This window comes from Calonectris borealis, chromosome 21, assembly GCF_964195595.1.
Source record: "Calonectris borealis chromosome 21, bCalBor7.hap1.2, whole genome shotgun sequence".
Classification (NCBI taxonomy): domain Eukaryota; kingdom Metazoa; phylum Chordata; class Aves; order Procellariiformes; family Procellariidae; genus Calonectris; species Calonectris borealis.
In genome coordinates this window covers 12,521,533-12,540,298 of record NC_134332.1, presented here as the reverse complement: position 1 = coordinate 12,540,298, position 18,766 = coordinate 12,521,533, and the positions used below count along the sequence as shown (strand labels likewise).

General features: G+C 48.6%; 1 protein-coding gene across 3 annotated transcripts in view; it reads right to left on the bottom strand.

Moving 5' to 3' along the window:
• The window catches only part of LMX1B (LIM homeobox transcription factor 1 beta), a 103,775-nt gene extending 85,922 nt beyond the window's left edge, over positions 1-17,853 (bottom strand). For all 3 annotated transcript variants that reach the window (XM_075170920.1, XM_075170921.1, XM_075170922.1), the window contains exons 1-2: positions 17,715-17,853; positions 17,211-17,397 (exon numbers count right to left, since the gene is read on the bottom strand). In XM_075170920.1, coding sequence (XP_075027021.1) covers positions 17,211-17,397; positions 17,715-17,853 — 326 coding nt within the window. The remainder of the gene's footprint in view (positions 1-17,210; positions 17,398-17,714) is intronic.
• Between the last annotated feature and the right edge of the window lie 913 nt (positions 17,854-18,766).

Below are 18,766 nucleotides of genomic sequence, written 5' to 3'. Positions count from 1 at the left end.
TCCTAGGTACTTGTGTCGGTGACATAATCTTATTAGAAGATAAACCAGTGAAATCCTTTTCATGATGAAAAGTTACATTTAATTGCTCCTTTGCTTTTCTTCTCTTTCTCTTGTTCATTTGTCCATTTAACTTTGTTAATGTTAGCTATTACAAGAATATAACGGCACGAAGATGCAAGCCATCTACCCTATAGCCATGCTCATAATAAATGAACAGCTAAGGATCCTGAAGGATGGCAGTGTCTGTGCAGAAACAGCACCAGTTGAGATCTTTTAAACAGAAGGTCAAAAGAGTTACTGAATTAATTAGCAGGAGTGCTCATGCACAAGGATGAAGTTAAATGTTATGTCAGTTGTTTTAATACCAAAGTAAGCTGACAAAAAGACTAAAAAATGGCAAAGCTCAGTCTCTGTGCAACAAACAAAGGGAGACTTTTAATATCCTCTTACAGAAGCAAACCCATATTAGCCTTAGTAATGTGACTGTTTCAGCCAATTTCAGGTTGTTTCTTTTTGGTTTCACAAATAGGCAGCTGATGCTGACAGCATGAATCACTGCACAGCGCCGGGAATGAATCAGGAGAAACTTCACCGGAGCCCGGAGGGGCAAGTCAGGGAGCGTCTGCATCCCCTGCGTGCCCACCGCGGCGCCCGGGACCTGCGCGCTACGCCGTGGGCTTGGCCGGGAGCAGGTCAGGATCCAGCCCCTGTCACACAGGCCAGGTGACCGGAGGAGCCCTGGCAGCATGGGAGCTCTCCCGTGCCCGAGAGGAAGGCTTGAGAGGACACACGCGAGGTCTGCACAGTACTCTCTTCTGGGGAGAGAGGAGAAGGCCAGGATACTCCTCCCGATCAGAAGACCCTGAACCCTGGTGCAGAGGAGGTGGCTCCGACGCTGCTGCCCCCGGACACCCTGCAGCTGGACACCTGCACGGCCGTGCGGCTGCAGCGTGAGCTGCCCACACACATGCACCTGCCCCAGCCACACCAAGCATAGCCCCCGGGCAAACACAGGACTCACATCCTCATCCATGGTCCCCCAATCTTCCCAAGACACCCCAGCCATCGCTCTGAGCCAAAGGAGGCCATTGTGCCGCCCGCTGTCGCATTACACGTGTTCGCCGTACGGCACGGGCACTCCCCTGCATGTGCTCGTCTGTGTGCACGTCTGCAGTCCGGCACTCAAGAACGTCAAGGCCGGGACAGAGAGGATGAGCTGCCCTCGCTGCCCTTACCGCTGGGCAGTCACTCTCTCTGCAGGCCCGGGCGGCCGCAGGCAGCTCTGCCCGCAGCCGGGGGCCCGGGGGGGGGTCAGCGCCGCCGAGCGGCAGCGGGACTGTTTGGTCTGGCTCGAACTCCCCAGCAGAGCCAGCAGCAGCAGAACAGCAGGAAGCCATGCAAAGTTTTAAAGCTATTTTCCAAATACTTTCAGTTTGGGAAAGAGAGCTTGGCTGTGATCTTGCTTTAAGAGGACTGATCCAACAAAGGCTAAATTGAAGATCAAGACGTTTGTCCTGCAAAAACCAAAACAGACACAAAGATCAGCCAAGCCTTTGCCAGTACAGAAGAGGAGAGTTGCTCAGGTTACTGTGGCCCAGATTGCCCCAGAAAATGCCTCTGGGAAGTAAATAAGCATTCGCCCTGCAGTTTAGTTACCCTAAGGCCCCCAGTTCTTCACCTAGTTGTGCATGTAACTTTTCCTTGTAAATAGCTACTGAAGAGACTGAGTAAAATTAACCACCTTATTAATGTGCAGGATCACAGTCCAAGCTAGAAGCTATGCTCTCAAAAGACATATTTTTAAAGCATCATATAATTGTCACAATTAATAAACTACAAACATATTCTCAGTAAACGCCTAGTGCCATTTAGTGCCACAGAGTCCTACTAAAATAAGTTTTACACAAAGTACCTGAGTGTGCATATTATCCAAATAATTTAGCTCCACAAATGTGAAATGTTTAGAGAAAAAATGAATTCCATTCATTTTACACATACTGCTCTTTATTTTATCCAAGTGCCTGTCTGACTGAGAACAAACTAGCACTTTAAGCTGAAATGCTTTGAGAAATTAAATGTATAATTCTCTCCCATAACTCAAATGATCTTGAAGCAAATAAGTCCTCTAGAGTTCTCCAAGAAAAACACGTTTTCATTTAAGAACTAAGAAAAAAATTCTGACAAATGTCTTAATACTTTGCTTTTTTAGAAAAAGTATGCATGAAAAATCATAAGAGAGAAGGATCAGAGGGGTTGATGGCAGAACAAAAGCAGCTGAAAAATGTGATTTAACATTGGTTAAATCAGTGGTAGTTGGTGATTTAGTGAAAAGACAATTGTTACATTACTGGGCTGCTGATCACGTCACTAGCATTCCACAAACGCTTTGCCAGTGGAAATCTAACTCCAGGTTTTGGGAAGGCAATTTCAAAACAGTGCAACACATTATAAATTAATTACCTGACTTACTATTTTCTCTCAAAACAACAGTTTCTATATTATGCATATTTACAAAATCCTTTATTACATTTTCAAACATTTAATCACACATACTTCATACCTGCCAGTTCTGTATTAGACTCTAGAGACTCCCAATTACTAAATTGAGAAAGCCTGTCAAAAATATTTGCATACAGGTTATTTGCTTTGCACCCAAATTTCCCTTACATTTTTTCTGAAATCAACATGAGCAGTGGAACAAGATCAGCCCCCTGCTCAGCTCTGTCAGGTAGTTTTCCTGGTCACCTCCATTTGAAATGTTGCTTCGCATAGGCTAATCAATGAAACCAAACTCCTACAAATGAATGTTTAAAAGCTTTCAAAGCAGCAATGAGGAAAGAACAATGGGTGAGCTAAGCGCAGAAATTTATTTTTACTGATTGAACTTAAGCAAATCCAAGAAACCATTAGGAAGTGCTGTCAACTAAAGCTTGAAATCTAAGAAAGTAGCCATTCAAAGCACAGTAGGCCCTTATAAACAGTTAATCCACGCAGCTGCAGTAGTTAAAGCAAACACACTACCCTTCACTGCACCATCAATTACACCTTCCCAGAAAAAATTACACAAACTTTGTAGGATTTTTCAGAGAGAAGATGGATTCTTTTGGAGGCTTGAGGTCAAGACTGGGCTGTTTAAAGTATATTATTAACAAATAAACATTTATTGCAAAAAAACCCTATAGGCCTTTGGGGAGGAAAATAGTGTTATTTTTGGCATCAAATGACACAAGCCATTTATGACATGAATGGCTATCACCAACAGATTGATGAAATGGCAAATGTCTCCCACTTAACTTCCCCTGGCTTCCTGAATAAACTTTTTCAAACACTTTTTTCCTTCTGAAATGGCAATAAACTCCATGTAATTTTGGTTTTCTCTCTGTTCTAGCTATTTCAAGATCCGTAGCTGGAAAGGGTTGAAGGTACTTCCAGATGGAAGCTGAAGACTCCCCAAAGACTGGTAAGGCGATGAAAATCACATTGTTAGGATCCGGGGCTATGTACTGCCCTTGTTTGTATGTATTCTTGCTTGAGTGACAACTCGCAATTGGCTTTCAGATGGCTGGGTGAAAAAGCTGAGGTTTAATTGTGGCATCCAACAAATTGAATGTTATAGCTCTTGTCATTGAATGTATCCGCTACGCGCTCAGACAAACCCCTGCCAAAATATGAGCTGAATTTTTAAGTAAGAAAAAAGCCACAAATGGAACAGGCTTCAATTATACTAGACAACCAATATTCATAGGACATGTATGAAATGAAGACAGCTTGCTTGCCTTGGGCTTGTTTTCCAACCTTTCCGTAAGACACAGATCAGCACAGCAAGCTCCGCTACTGCCCGACGCTCAGTCCTATTGCCCTGGGCCAGCCGTGGAGCGCGGTCGCTCGCGGGACTGTGGACCACCCTGCTCTGGCCTCTGCTGCGAGAGATGGTGTGGGTGGGCGGCCGCGGGGAGCGGGCACTGCCAGAGTGCCGGCGCTGCTTTGCCAAGTGCTCCCATCTCCTCCGTGGGGATCAGCGCTGGATGTGGAGGACACTGCGCTGGGCAAGACTGCTCTCCCTGTAATTGCCCTGGAATCTCTGGGGATTCTCCCACATAAAATTAATGCAGGCGCCATCAAGGCTAATTTATTCCACACCCACAAAACCATGCTGGGGAACTGGCCCGGGCATGGGTAGCGATACCGAGGCAGCACGACTCTAAGGACCAAGCTAGCAGGAGCTACACACCCCCGGAGCACCGCCTTCTCCCTCCGGCTCGGGACACCCACCCAGGAGCTCAGGGACACCGCAGAGGCCATGTGTGCCCCCGCAGCCCCCGGCGCAGGACACAAAGGAAAGCTGCCGCTGAAATACAAGCTCTGCCTCCTCCGTGCAACGCTCTCCCACGGCAGCTCCTGCCAGGGTTGCAACAGTCAGGAGCAACCAGGGTGCAGTGGCTGCAGTAGGGGATCCCCCCAGCACTGCGATTCCTCCTGTTCCTCCATTAACAACGTAGCTGTCGGTTGTAACGCTTTCTACTCCCATGAGCTGAATCACTTGTTTGTTGCAGCTCCAACCACCAAGCCTGGCAGGTTCAAACCAATGATACCAAGTAGAGATAGTATCGCTGCAACATTTCACATGCCATTTATTCCCTCAAATACTTTTCCTCCATTTGTACTTTTGCAACATTTCAGAAATTGCTCTTAACAATAACCTCTTTTTTGTACTACAAGTACTCCCATCACTGTGTCCCATCTGTAAAAAACCAGAGCATTGCTTTTCTTTTTACACGCACACAAGCCAAAAGACACACGCAGGACATTGTAATATCTGCTGCGAGCATCAGCGCTCATGCAAATGCCACAATAAGCACAAACAGCACATGGCTACGACACTGTTACTGTCACCCATTCATGACTTGCAAAGGGAAAATGTGTCGACAGCTTCCTTGCAGCTTGGCAAAATGTTGGTAAATGAAGTAATGAAGTAAATAATTTCTCATACATGTGTGTAAATAAATAAAAGTAAGAAAATATCCAGATATTGCAAAGCTTCGGCACGTTTGGCTGACAAGAAAGGGAATCCTCAGAAAAGCAGCATTGCCCCCGGGGCAAAGCGGTGCCCAGAACACGGGAGCTCTTCCTCCCTAGACCTCAGGGAAAACCAGGCTATGAAAATCCAGGCAGCTGAGGCTGTCGGTGCTGCCTCCCCCAGCCCCGGGCGGGCAGAGGCACCGGCACGGCAGCAAGGCTTCCCAGCCAGCTCTCGGCACCAGTGGGCGCCGGCGCCGGAGCCCACGCTTGTCGGCTACACACCTCCAACCGCAGGGCAGACCCTCGCCGAGCCGGAGCCTGCGGGCGCGGGGCAGGATCCGCCCGGCGCCGGGCAGCACAACGTGAGCCTCCAGCAGACGCACGCACCTGCCCGCAGCGACAGCAGAGCGGGTGCTGCCACCCATGCTCCCACCCTCTCCTTTCCGCAAGGGGAGAGCTGCAAAAGGGCACTATGGCAGCGGCAGAGCTTAGAGCTGCCGCCTCGCCACACAGGCCCGGGACAGTGTCAGACGGATGGGCTACACAGGACGTCGAGCCCGTGCTCCACAGGCCCACGCAGGGTCACTCCAGTCCTCTCACTGCAGCGTGTGCTGGGAATGTCTGACAGCAGCTGCCGCTGAGCCCCAGCAGTGCGAGATGGTTCCGGGTTCCCCGCTGCCCACCACAGCAGGGTCTGCACCCTCACCTGCAGGGCTGACAGCAATCCTGGAGCCTCTCCACTTCTCCATTCCCAGGTGCAAACGCACATTCTACTGGCAGGATAGCTTGGGGGGCTTTCTCTGTACGGCTTCAGGCCCCTGCATTTCCCTAAGCCTTCCTTCATCACCGCTGTCACTGTTACAAAGTAGAGATGCTGAGTCTGTGCGATTGTTTGCATGTAATAAAAAACAGACTGACATGTAATAAAATTAATATCAATAGAATCACTTCAGAAAAACATTTTCTCTTAAGATTTCAAGAGAGTTGCACATAATATGCACAACTCGTTCACTGGGCTTAGGGCAGACTGGCTTTGCATTGACCTCTGCAGAGAGGTAGGTCTTGCTCACTGTTCCTTTCTTCCTCTCTCTTCCCTCTTCCTTTCTCACTCTGGACTCCATTAATGATCAGAAGGTGCCTGGGAAGCACTCGAAATACAATATTTGCATTTCCCCAGCGCAATCGTAAGCCAAGTGGCTTGCAGAGGACAGCAGAGCCACCAGCGGAGTGAGGAATGCATGCTTGGCTTTCTCAGAATGCTTAATGACGGAAAGGGATTTTGAAAGCCTCACTGCTGGTACTAATGCTCATACAGGCCCCCACCACACCTTCCTCATCAGCTCTAGTGTGAGTGGGAGCTGACCCATAGAGTTATGCTCCACATGCGAAACTTTTCTTGTCATCAGATGAAGCTCATGCCAAGATCCAACTGAGAAGACAACTCACAATGTTAAACTGTGACTTCTATTTAGGGTGGGTTTCGCCTATGAAGAGCCCCATCCCCAAAAACTTCAGCGAGCTGCTCTACCGAGTTCTCTCTAGACACTTGCCGTCAGGTAAGTAAACTGACCTTGCATGACACTGCAAGCCACTGCATGCCAGGGCAATTGGCTTCAATGGCATTACTCATGGGAGCCCTGGGAGCGGGGATTTGCCGGCTCAGGCCCCCAATGGGGCCCATGAACTGGCAGCGTCAGCCCCTCCGCACAGGGAGTGTTCCCAGTGCTGGTGACTGCTGCAGGAGGAATGTGCTGCCAACCTCCGCGAGCACTCGCAGCCCACTGCACACACCAGTAATCTGAAGATTGCTCTCTAAAATTATAACAGATAGGTACTGACTCAAGCCTGCATGTACATACAAACCTTCATGGAGTGGATACTCGGTCTGCAAACCACAATTATTAATAGCAGGGGGAGGAGGAGGGAGGATCAGCTCTTTCTCTCCTGAAAGTCAGAAATGCAAAGCTCTCAACGCCCAGGCAGACCCACCGGAACAGATAACCCGCATGATCCTATCCCACATAGGAAGGGAACCCCAGCTCATCCGCCACACACCAGCTCCCGCTCACCCACTGCAGCCAGGAAGAGCTAGCCCGTGGCTTTTGACCCATGTGAGCTCATAAGCAGCGCCAGCACAGCTCCAATATCCTGAACATGTCATTCGACTGGTAGTGAGGACGGACCAGGTAACCCAGATCCCCAGCTGCTGGAAGAAGTAGCTGAGGTGGAAATGGGGCTGTGTGCCTGGCCAGGTCCAGCCTGTGCTGCCGCAGCAGGACCCTGGGATCCCCCACTGCAGCCGCTGAACCCTGGTTGCTCCTGGCTGTTGCAACCTGGCGGGAGCTGCCGTGGGAGAGCGTTGCACGGAGGAGGCAGAGCGGGACCCTCCCTCGCTCCCCCTGCTCACCACCTTCCCACAGCTCCCTGCAGCACCTGGTACCTCTCCTGTGGCTCCTGACCATCTGAAAAGCTCATGACGAGGCTCAGGAGCTGGGCAGGCTGGCCTGCCCTAAGACAAGATCTACCACAGAACCGAGGGCGCAGCACCACTAGAGTAAATAGCTGAAGAGTTGCTGCACTGGAGATGGCTTAGCACAGATCATCAACTACAAAGAAATGTCTGCAGAAGATCCTGGATATTTATGAATAGTGCTGGGGCTACCAGACTGTCATGTACAGCTGGACCTTATTGTACCAAAGCTTCCCCCTAACCGAAGGTAGCTCGCCTCTTCTGCGGTCATTTCAGTGTTTTGGTTTGCATTGTTTTTCTTAGTTTCATGATTTCCTACAGTGCTTTATTGTGATTTGCTAATAAATCTCTTTGTATGATACAGAATTAAATACCTGTCTCATTTCACATGCATTATCAAAAGAAACCTCAGCAAGCACACCCGCATCCTCCCCGATAAAACTGGATTAAAGTTGTGACATAAGAGAGAACATGAGAAACCAGAGAAGCTGCTTCCATTGGGAAGCTGCAGGAATAGCTCTATCAGGTGACAGAAAAATGCTAGCTGTGGGCAAGCTGATTGTGTCAAAGGATAGGATGCCACAGGTTGGAAACAACTGTTCTGTGGAGGGGATGTTAATGTAACCTTTCTCACTAATGAGTTTTGGCAGGTATCATGCTGCAGCCCAAGGGTCCAGTCCCACGGAGCTCCCAGTGACCCCAGCTCCAGCTGTGGCAGGCAGCGGTGCCCAGCGCCCTGCCGAGCCCCACCTCCGGAGAGCAAATGCTATCCCCAGTCATACCGCCCACATTCACATTCTGTAACAAATGTGCTTTCTCACTAATACACGAGGAATGCACCAGTGCTCAATTTGTAAGGAGAAACTACTGTAAGCAGCAGTGATGTTTCTATCAGTCTGAGAGAACGAGTAACCACTGGCTGTAATTAGAAATGCTTTAAAACAATATTAATAATTTCTTCTGCAAATTCAAATTTGCTTGCTTCCTATCATAATAATAACCTATAATAAAAGTAACAACTGCAAAAAATATTATTGATGTAGACTATTATTCTTTTTTTGGTTTTATTTTGGTTTTGTAATCAGTGAATGGTGATTCAGGTCACACAAAGGAACAAACACATTGAAAGTTAACTTCCTAACAGCTACCAGGAGGATTTGGTCCTCAGCATGTGCACATAAATTCCATTAGCTCTTACTGGGAGAGTGCATGTGCACTCTTGTACATTATAAATAAGACTCTGATTGCAGTAAAATCAAGAGCCAAATTCTATCCTTTGATGAGCAAGGATGGCTCTCATTGAAGTCAATAGGAATTGCATGTTCACAAGTTCATGTCAACATTTGCAAAGGAAAATTTTGTGCATATTAAAAAAAATATTATGTTTTGGAAGCAAAGCAAATGACCTCCACGACAAGTGTTCTCTGTAAATGTATTGGCTTGTTACAGGAGCATCAGAGTATAAACCTTTATACAGTTCCCAAGAAATAGGTTATTCCTTGTTTATGTTGATATTAAGGGCATTTAATCAATTTGTGCCGTAGCAGTTCTGCTGTATCTACAAAGAAGATCACTGTAAAATTTCAAAACCAACAAACTAACAAAATGGAATTAATCATATTAATGATTCCTTTACTGTAATACAATCTCGCAAATGTCTACTTGTTCAGTTGCCCACGGGCAAATAGTTTTTGAAAGGTGAGTAAAATACCCCAGTTCTGTACAAGCATCGTGATGAGAAGCACGCAGGTGGGTTTAGCTGGGCTGCTGGATTTCCATCTCAGTGGCAAAAGTTGGTGTAACAGATTCTGGGTTCCTCTGGTAATACTGATCTGAATGTTCTACCTTCTCGAGACAGTGGATACTTAATGTTCATACAAGATACTTCATTTTAAGGGTTTTGCTTCTACATAATCTGCATTAAAATTGCATAATATGCTACACATGGTGCTTTCTACTTATAAGGTATATTTAGCATCCAATAAAGGGCAATGGCAACACATATATTCTGTGTACGTGTTGGTCATATAAAAGGAGAAAATATCTGTTATCAGTAATTTGTTTGGTAACAACCAGAGCCTATTTTGCAAAATGGCTGTTTTGAGAACAGTCTGTTCAGGTCCAGCGAACAGAAGTCCCTGTCTACTCCTCGCATCCCTCTCACAGCAATAACTTGCCCTTACTTTTCATAGCACCTGCTGATGCCAGGGGCTGGCTCTGGTCTCAGTGACTGTGTTAGTCATAGTGATTGGACAAGTTTGTCAAGATCTGTTCAAAGCAATTGCAGACATACCAAACAGTAAAACAAGAGTAAGACAATACTTCATTTGAGGAATATCAGTCTAGCCAAAGCAAGCCCAGGAACGTAAAGTAAATGTAAGGTTAGTATTTTAAAAAAAAAAAAAAAAAAAAGAAAAGAAAAAAAAAAAACTCAAAGATCTGCTTCAATTTTATGTTGAATTTAAAGAGGCATCTAGAAATAGTGAATAATTTGCCTGAACAAGGCATGCAAGATTTAGATCTATATTAGCATGCATGTGATAAACACCAAAGAGTATTACATTTAAAACCAAAAGTCAGCTCATTTTACCTTACAAGTATTGTCCTTTTATTTCTCTCTTATGGTCTCTATTCTTGAACTCGGAAGTCTAGCTTTACTTTCAACATTTATTTTAAATTAGATATGAAGTTAACGTTTTTTTCTCACTTAGTTACTAATGGAGAAAAGTGGTGTCTCCTTCCCTAAATGTTACCAGTGCTGTTAAAGCTCCCACTGCTGCAAAATAATCTTATCTCCCTGTTACATTTTTTAAAATACCTTAACTGAGAAAACACCTCTGCTTTCTGAAAAAAATTCTAATACTTTTTTATCAAACAAAACTCAGTTTTAATTCATAGCTTTAGATATAGCATACCACAATTACATAGTCCGCAAGGTGTATATTCAATAATCATTCCCTGCCCACTTGATATATTTATTCCAATTCACTTAAAGAAAGGAAATTTCTGTTCTTATTTGCACCCATCTAAACACAAAGTAACTCCTCTAATTTCATTATTTGGCTGCTAGAGACTCAGCTGTCAAGATTCACGTCACTTTGTTACTTATAACTAGCCTTATTCTTTGTTTCAGAACAAATGTGGAGTTTTTATATTTTGTAACGAACAAAAAACTGTCATTTCATTATGAATCAATCTTTGCCTCTCATCCCCAAATCATGCCAAAAAACCTTTTCTACCACACTAAACCATCCAAGAGCAATACCCGGTTTGTTTACCCTTACTGGAGATTACTGTACAATTCACTTCACAGTTTTATTTATTTACTTGCTTGCTTTCTTACCTCACTTGAACAATATAACATGACATATCATGTGGGCAAAAAAACGTAGGCAAAGAGAAGCATTTATCCCTGTTTTTTCTGCAACTATGTCGTTTGACCCAGTACACCCTTTATAGAGGATACTGTAACAGTCTTTTTCCATCTTGCTGAGGTTTAAAATTCACAGCCTTTTTGTGAATCTGCATTTTATGCAACTTGTGACATGGTCCAAGCCAGCCCAAGCAGTAGAAAATCCCTTTCTAATACTATCACAAAATACTACTGTTATATTTGCACACCACAGTCTTCTAAAACTGCCACAAGAACTGAACAGCGCAAGGAGCATTGTGCAAACCAAACAGACAGAAAATGTACTTGCCTGCTCTTAGCCTAGCAATGATAAGAAAAACAAAGTATTTTACTAATCCCTCTCCTTCCTCCCAAATCACCCCACTGAGCACGTCAGCAGACGTCCGCGGGCTTCTCTGTGTACGTGTGCCGGGGTGGGAGGTGTACGCGCGTGTCTGTGCGCCCAAACGCACACGGGCCTCACTCCCCGCGCAGGGCAGCCAGCGCGCTGGCTTTCCGCGTGGATTTCATTACATCCAGGCAGGGCCCCGTCCGCTTTTCTTGTGCGCGGAAACCTCCCACTGACTTGCACACCGAGCATGTAGGGGACTCCGAGCTCTCGTCCAACAATTTACTGTATCTGCTGTACTGTTCATTCCAGGAGAAGGAGATATTAAATAAAACGAAATCAATTCCTGTTACAACAAGAAGTAGCAGATTTAGTACAAATTTAAATTTTGTCTGGAATGAAAAATAAAAATCACAGCTGCATTATGAAAAGCATCCTCCTTTTTCTCCTGAATATTTCTTCCCAACCATCCAACTAAATTAAGCAGCCTCTAGTTGTTACTAAATATGCGCCCACCTTTCAAGCTCACCAGAGTAGTAAGCATTTTAAGATGACCATGCTTTATAGGTTGCTCCACAACGGAGGCAAGCAAGAGGGGTATATATTTACGATTGAAATACACTAATAACATAATTAGTCTAAGAAGAGACATTATAATCCAGCTATTTTATCACGATGTATTATTAATAGTTGAAAAGGTGCGATGTATGCCTTTCAACTAGTTCAAAAGTTTAGGCCAAAAAATAATAGACGTGATTTCTAAACAGAATACAAAATGTTCCCGTTTGTTACATATTTCAGTGCAGAAATTTTTGCAGTGTATTTCACATTTATTGGTTATTTTTTCTCAGGTTAGTAGTTAAGTATTATAAATTATCCTCTTATTAATCTAATTGCATATTGCCTACATTGCAAAAAGATCCTCCCTATCATTTTCTACCATGGATTAGTGCAAATTACGTATTACCATTGCAACTATTTTGTCCAGTAAGATTACCATGACTGTAGCAGAAAACCAAAATGTCTCCCCAAATTCTCAGAACACGTTCCATTCCAGATCCCCGCTAGTATTTACTCAGCCTGACTCCTAACCAGCTCTAGGCTCGTGGCTGGCCCTGCCGGGCCGGTGCCGTTCCAGCGCCCGCGCCGTTATCTGCCCTGCAGCCTCCCGACGTGCTGCAGAGATGAATTCCTGCTGACACGGGGGGACCTGCGGGGGCTCTGCCGATCGCGGCTACTCTGCTGACGTCATTGGCAGAAATAACAGCTACGTTTCCCCAACGCTCCCACTTTTGGAATTGTTTTGAGGTGCTACGAAAGCCTGATCGTACAGAGAATTTTTAATCGGGCTGATGCGTCTGATAATGCAGGGCTGGTGGGATTTTCAGCAAAAATGCCAGAGTATTTCAGCAACTTTTAAAAGCATTTTTAGTGGATGACATAACTTTAATCACTACTCCATGTCCTGGGCATGTGCTTAGGCTACTCCTCGTCTCTAAGTTTCAATCAGTTTTTATGCTATTTCCTAATGATACAGGCACAAGGACGAGTGCCAGTCTGACACGAGAGGCAAACGAAACGGAGGGGGACACCACTGCTCTACACAATTTTGCTGAGTTCACATGATAAACGATTGCACTGATGAGCGTAACGACACGTCTGGTGCTCCTCAGTTAAAAAAAAACCATAGAACTGAAAACAAATAAAATATTCCTGTTAGCAAATAGTTATTACCCATTCTGCATGTAGCAGAAACTGGGAGCTCAAGTCACCTCTTGTACCACGGATCCTGCCTACATTCCACAGCCTGCGCTCACGACAGACATGCACTCGCTCTCTCTGGAAGAAAAATAACATTCACAAAAATAAGAGACATTTACTAATAGGAAGCTTTTGTCTTATTTCAAATATAAAATGCAACTGAACTGGGAAACATCAGCCTCAGTATTATACTCATGTGAAAGAATTTCCCAAATCTGGGGAGGGTAACATTTCCCTACAGCAACGAGACTTCGCAGCATTTTCTTTCCTTCCTGCGAGGTACATGCTGCTCTGTGCTGATTGTATGTAAAATATACGCCCAGTCACTGACAAGAAAGGACTCAAAGATGAAGAATGGTATAAAGACATACTAGAAATATACAGTAAGTCTTTTTTAATAGCATCCAATAACAATGCTAAAACAACGCCTGACATATCTTGAAGAATCTTAACAAAAATCTAAATATTTCTTTCCCACCTTAAGCAAAACTTAGAATGCATTAATGAAAAATTATGAAATAGCAACTGTGATTGTTGGCTATCCTATCCTTTGAATAAATGACCTCTTTTTACAGCCTTTATTTCCAAAGCTAGAATAGGAATATGGATCTTTCTAGAAATTATATGCATTTCTTACACATGAAATATGTAACCTGAAACAGTTATTTTTCATAGCATATCTTTTTTTAATAACAGCAATAACTAGGGCAAATCGTTACATAACACTGAGTAGTGAGATAAAAACAAACCAGAAAAGCACAATCACAAAAAAATGAAAATATACAAATGGGAAAGAAATGTAATATTTATAGTTATTAATGTTTTATAGCAGGAAGCACTGTTAGGAGTGGTACAATAAATAAATTCATTTAAGCAAAGAACTGGACTATAATTACCGCAAACCCCCTATTTTTGATAAACACTCATTATGAAGGTTTCAGTTTGTCAGAAAGAAAACTTCTTTTAAAGAAAAAAAGTGTAAGTGTAAGGTTCCAAATGTGCAACAATCCCGCAATTTGGCAAAGCTCTCATTAAAATCAAAGAGATTCTGTTTGACTTGGGCTTGCGAGAGTCAGCTTCCCTGGTGCCATTGTATTACTCTATTTTTTTTCTCTCTTAAAATCCTTGCACAAATGTACCTGTGACCCTCAAAATCTTAAATTTTAGCAAAATAAGTACTTTGCATTAAATCAAAAGATCAGGATGTACTCATGCAAAAATTTGTTGAATGTCTTGTATAAAAAGAGCCTAAAATACATGCATAGCTTGTCCCACCGATGTACCAATGATATTTTTGTGATAAATTACGCTTATCAGGCATCTCTGACTACTTCAAACTGTGCTTGGGCCACTAATCCATCTCCCCCAGGATTTATTCTAACATTCCAAGCATAGGGGTAGCTTCAAACAGCCAACATTTTTATTTATAAAAAAAAAAAAAAAAGAAAGAAAAATGTTTTCACCCTTCCCCCTAATGTGAAATGCCCTCATCCAAGGATGGACAGTAATCATTCCTGACCCAGTGAAAGGTTTAAGGTCTGATATCTGACCCATCAGAAGCTTGCTTTCATTAGAAAGACGAGACACCAGTTTTCCAAAGATATACAGACAGCACTTGATTATAGTCCTGGGAGTTCTCGAGAAATCTGACCTTTAAATTACATTACTATGTACAGAAAAATCTATTTAAAGCAAATTTCAGTAACTAAGATATTTAAGTAATCTTTATTCTCCCTCTTTTTTTTTTTTTCCCCCAGATATCTGTAAATAGGACTCAGGATAACAAAAAGCATCTGATTTTACTGATACTGTTCCATCTCACTACTCCAAAGCACACTTACTTAGCATATAGGCATTTTACATCCCGGTATGTTACAGCACAGGATGATGGCTGTAGCAGCATGCTGGAGATGACCTGCACAACTTGCTCATGGCTTCACTCCTCCCTCCACACTCTTACTGATAAAACTGATCATCTGCATTGCACAGCCCATGAGAACGGCTTACATGTATGAATAGCTATTTTTATCTTTTAGCTATCATAAAAGAATATTTCTCCAAATCTAAAGGCAGCAGACAGGGAAAGCACACAAACAATGTCAGCGTAGTTTCACGTTTGCTCTTTTGGGCTAATAAAATTTCAGAGAAAACAAATTTTGATTTACCGTGTCTCCCCTCCCCTTTCCATGAGCTGCGGCTGCTGTCAGTCCTTAGGGGCACACACAGCAGGTTACCATGTAATGTCACACTAGGTGCTGGGATTCAACAAAGACTAACATGTTGATATCTTTTTATTGCTCGTCAGCCTGGTTACCCCATTTCCCCCCTATACAATGGACACCTTTGATAATACGGAAAGTTCTGAAGCAGTGACATTTCTATTTTCAGTCAGAAAAGTATTTTTGTTTTCACAAAGCAATAGTCTATGATCTTGCTTTTTAAGTCACGAAGCATGATCCTTTATTTTACAGAAACTAAAGATGGGACTTGGAGGGTACATTTCTTTGTAATTAATATAAATATTTATATTGACAAATAATGCTTTTTTAGGTAGCCTAAAGACTATTCTGTATTCTTTCCTAATTAACAAAAATATCTAAGGTAGTACTACCTACAGAGGCAGAAGTTTCATCGATCTACACCTATAGCTACCATGAGGTGTTTTATTTTGTGTAGAAGTAAAAGACAAAGTCCGTGCATATGCTCCCTACACAGGGGTCTGAGAAAATACAGATAATGCTGCAGCCCCGGCCCCTGCAAGGGCAGGATCACGGCAGCCCAGCGGAGGCAAGCTCCAGGTTATTTTCATGGAAAGCGCGTGGGCCCGTGGAAGACTCTCTGGTAGCGTGCTGGTCAGGGCTGCAGTATGAAATAACACGTTTTGTTGTAATTCCTAAACAGGGGGACATTTATCTGGGCCATTTATACAAGAGTTATAACCCTAACAATATTTATACTCAGCATGTCATGTTAGCATTTACTACCAGTTTCCATGGAGATGGATTTTCATGCTGTAGCTATGAAATGCACATTGTTGCCACTAAGCCACTTCAGGCCTTTCTGGAAGCCTGCTGAATGCCTGACAAAAGTTGATGCAAACCAATAGTTGTTGTTCTTTGTTTGTTGCCAGACTTCTAGCAGAGCCATATTATGTCCTAGTGATTGAAGTGCCCATGTTCGCCCCCCTCCCGGCACAAAAAGGGTCCTCAATTTCGGTGACAAGCATGAAGTGGGCTTCTGCAGGGGAGGACAAACACGGCGCGGGGCAGGGGCTCCGTCTCCACGCAGGGACGCGGCGCGGCGGGGGGCCGCCTCCCGACAAAGCCTGACATTTGGGGATAAAGCCTAAATAAAATAAAGCGCGGGCAGCGCCCGGGCCGGGAGGGAGGGAGCCAGCGCCGGGCTCCTCCTGCCGCGGAGGCACGGCCGGCGCCAGTCCCTGCGGCTGGGCCCCGCGGGCATCGCCGCGGCCGCCCGCTCATCCTCCGCGCCCGACGGGGGCAGCCCCGCGCCCGGGCTCGCTCCGCCGGGCTGGCCCGCACCGACGGCCCCGCCGAGCCCCACTCGGGCGCCCGGCCCCGCCGCCGGGCAGCCGGCCCCGGCCGCCCCGCTCTGCGGGCAGGTCAGCGCCCAGGCGCGGCCGGTGCTGGCCGCGGGCCGCTCCCCGGGGCTGCGGGCGGCGGCGGGACGGGGTCGTCCCGGGCAGAAGGGCCCCGCGGGCCGGCTCCGAGCGCGGCGCTGCCTGTGCTGCCCGGACGGCGACAGCCGCAGCGGGCCGGGCCAGGCCGGGCGGGGCAGAGCCGGGCCGAGCACAGCCGGGCCGGGCCGCCCCGCCGCCGCCCCCCTCCGACGGCGCCGCAACGTCCCGGACTGTGGCGGGTCCGGGCGCTGCTGGGCGCGGGGGTGGGGGGCAGCTCCCTGCCTGGGACGGGCGCTGTGGCTCAAAGCGTCGCCCGTCCCGCCCGCTGCCGCCCGTCTCCTGGCCGCCGCGCCGCCCGGCGCCGGGGGTCCCCGCTCGCCGGGGCCGCCACACGCACAGCCGCGGGCCCCGGCGCGGCGTTTCCCCGCGCCGCCCGGCTCCGGCCCGCTCGGAAACATGCTCCGAGCCCGCAGCGCACCGCCGGGCCGGGCCGGGCCGGGCCGCCCCGCAGGGGTTCCCCCGCCGGTGGCCGCACCGCGCCGGGCCCCGCCGAGCCCCGCCGGCCGCGGCGCGCTCTTACTGTTGGTAGTCCTGCTTGCAGTAGAGCTTTCGGTCCCGGAAGTAGCAGCTGGTGGTGAGGGCTTGCTGACACGCCGCACACTGCAGGCACTCCTCATGCCAGGAGGACTCGTTCACCCGCATCAGAAACCGGTCCGAGATGGGCCGCTGGCAGCCCTCGCAGACGGCCTGGTGCTGGCAGTCCGACCCTGCGAACGGCAGACAGCAGCGTGAAGAGCCGGCCCCGGCCCCGCTCCCCCCACCCGATCCCGGCCCCGCTCCCCCGGCCCCGGGGCAGCCGGCGGGCAGCGCAGCCCGGCCGGCCCCGCAGCTCGGCGACATCGAGCTCGACGGCCGCCGCCGAGCCCGCGCCCCGCAAACGTCGGTGAGAAAGTTCCGCGCCCGCCGGCACCCGCGGCGAGGCGGCCGCAGCAGCCCCGCCGGGCCCCGCCGGAGCGCAGCCCCGGGCACCGGGCGGAGCGCGGGGGTCGCTTTTGGCGCAGCCGAGAAGCGAGCGGCAACTCACCCAGCAGCACTCCTAATGTGGCCGGACCCGAGCGCAGAGGGTGGTCTTCCATTTTAATACCGTCCAGCATCTTTGAGCAGTCCGACTGGCCCCGCGTAAAGCACCTTTCCAAGGACTCGGGACCTGTTGCGATATCCATGGGGCGGGCGGCGGCGCTGCCCGGCGCTCCGGGGCGACGGGGGCGAGGCGCTGCCGGGCGGCGGGGCCGGCTCAGCCCCGCGTCTGGCCGAGCTCGGGGACACTCTGCGGCCGGGAGGAGGGAGTCGCTTTTATTTTTATCTGGGAGACATGAGGAGCGTTTCCTGCCCGGACTTCCAGAGACGGGGGGCAGAGGGAAGAGCCGGCGCCGCTGCCCATGGGGGCAGCCCGCGCTACACGGGCGCGCACATGCCGCGCACACGGCGCAGGGCAGCCCGCGGTGTCACCTGCTCGCCGGCAGCGCCGGAGCCCCACGCCCTCCGCGGAGGGCCCTCCCGGGGCCGGGCCGGGCCGGGCGGAGCGGCGCGGTGGGGCCGGGCGGGGCGGCGGGGCTTCCCCGGCGCTCCGCAGCCCATGTGCCATGCGGCGTCCCGAGGAGCCGCGCCGTTTAGAGCAGGGGCCGCGGCGGAGGAACACACCCCCCGGCGCCTCACCCCTCCTCAAACTTGCTGACATTTGAACTCCATTGGTGCGCGCCGTATCGCTGCGCCGCGGTGATCCGTCTCCTCGACGTCAAATAGTGCCCTGGCCCCGCCGGGCCCCTGCGGCCCCCGAAGCGCAGCGGCGCCCGGGGCGCGGGGCGGGCGGGCTCCGCGCACCGCGGGGCTGCCGAGCGGCAAATCGGGCGCGGGCAGCGCGGGCCCGGGGCGCGCCCCCGCGGGCGGGGGCCGGGGCCGCGGCCGCGGGCCGGAGCGAGCGCGGCCGCCGAGGATGGCGGCGCAGCCGAGCGCTGGTCGCTCGGCTCCCCGGCCGCTCGGCTCCCCGCTCCCCGCTCCGCTCCCGGCCCCGCGGCGGCTCCTGGCTCCTGCCCTGCCCGCGGTAGGTAGCGGCGCGCGTCCCCCGCCGGGCCGCGG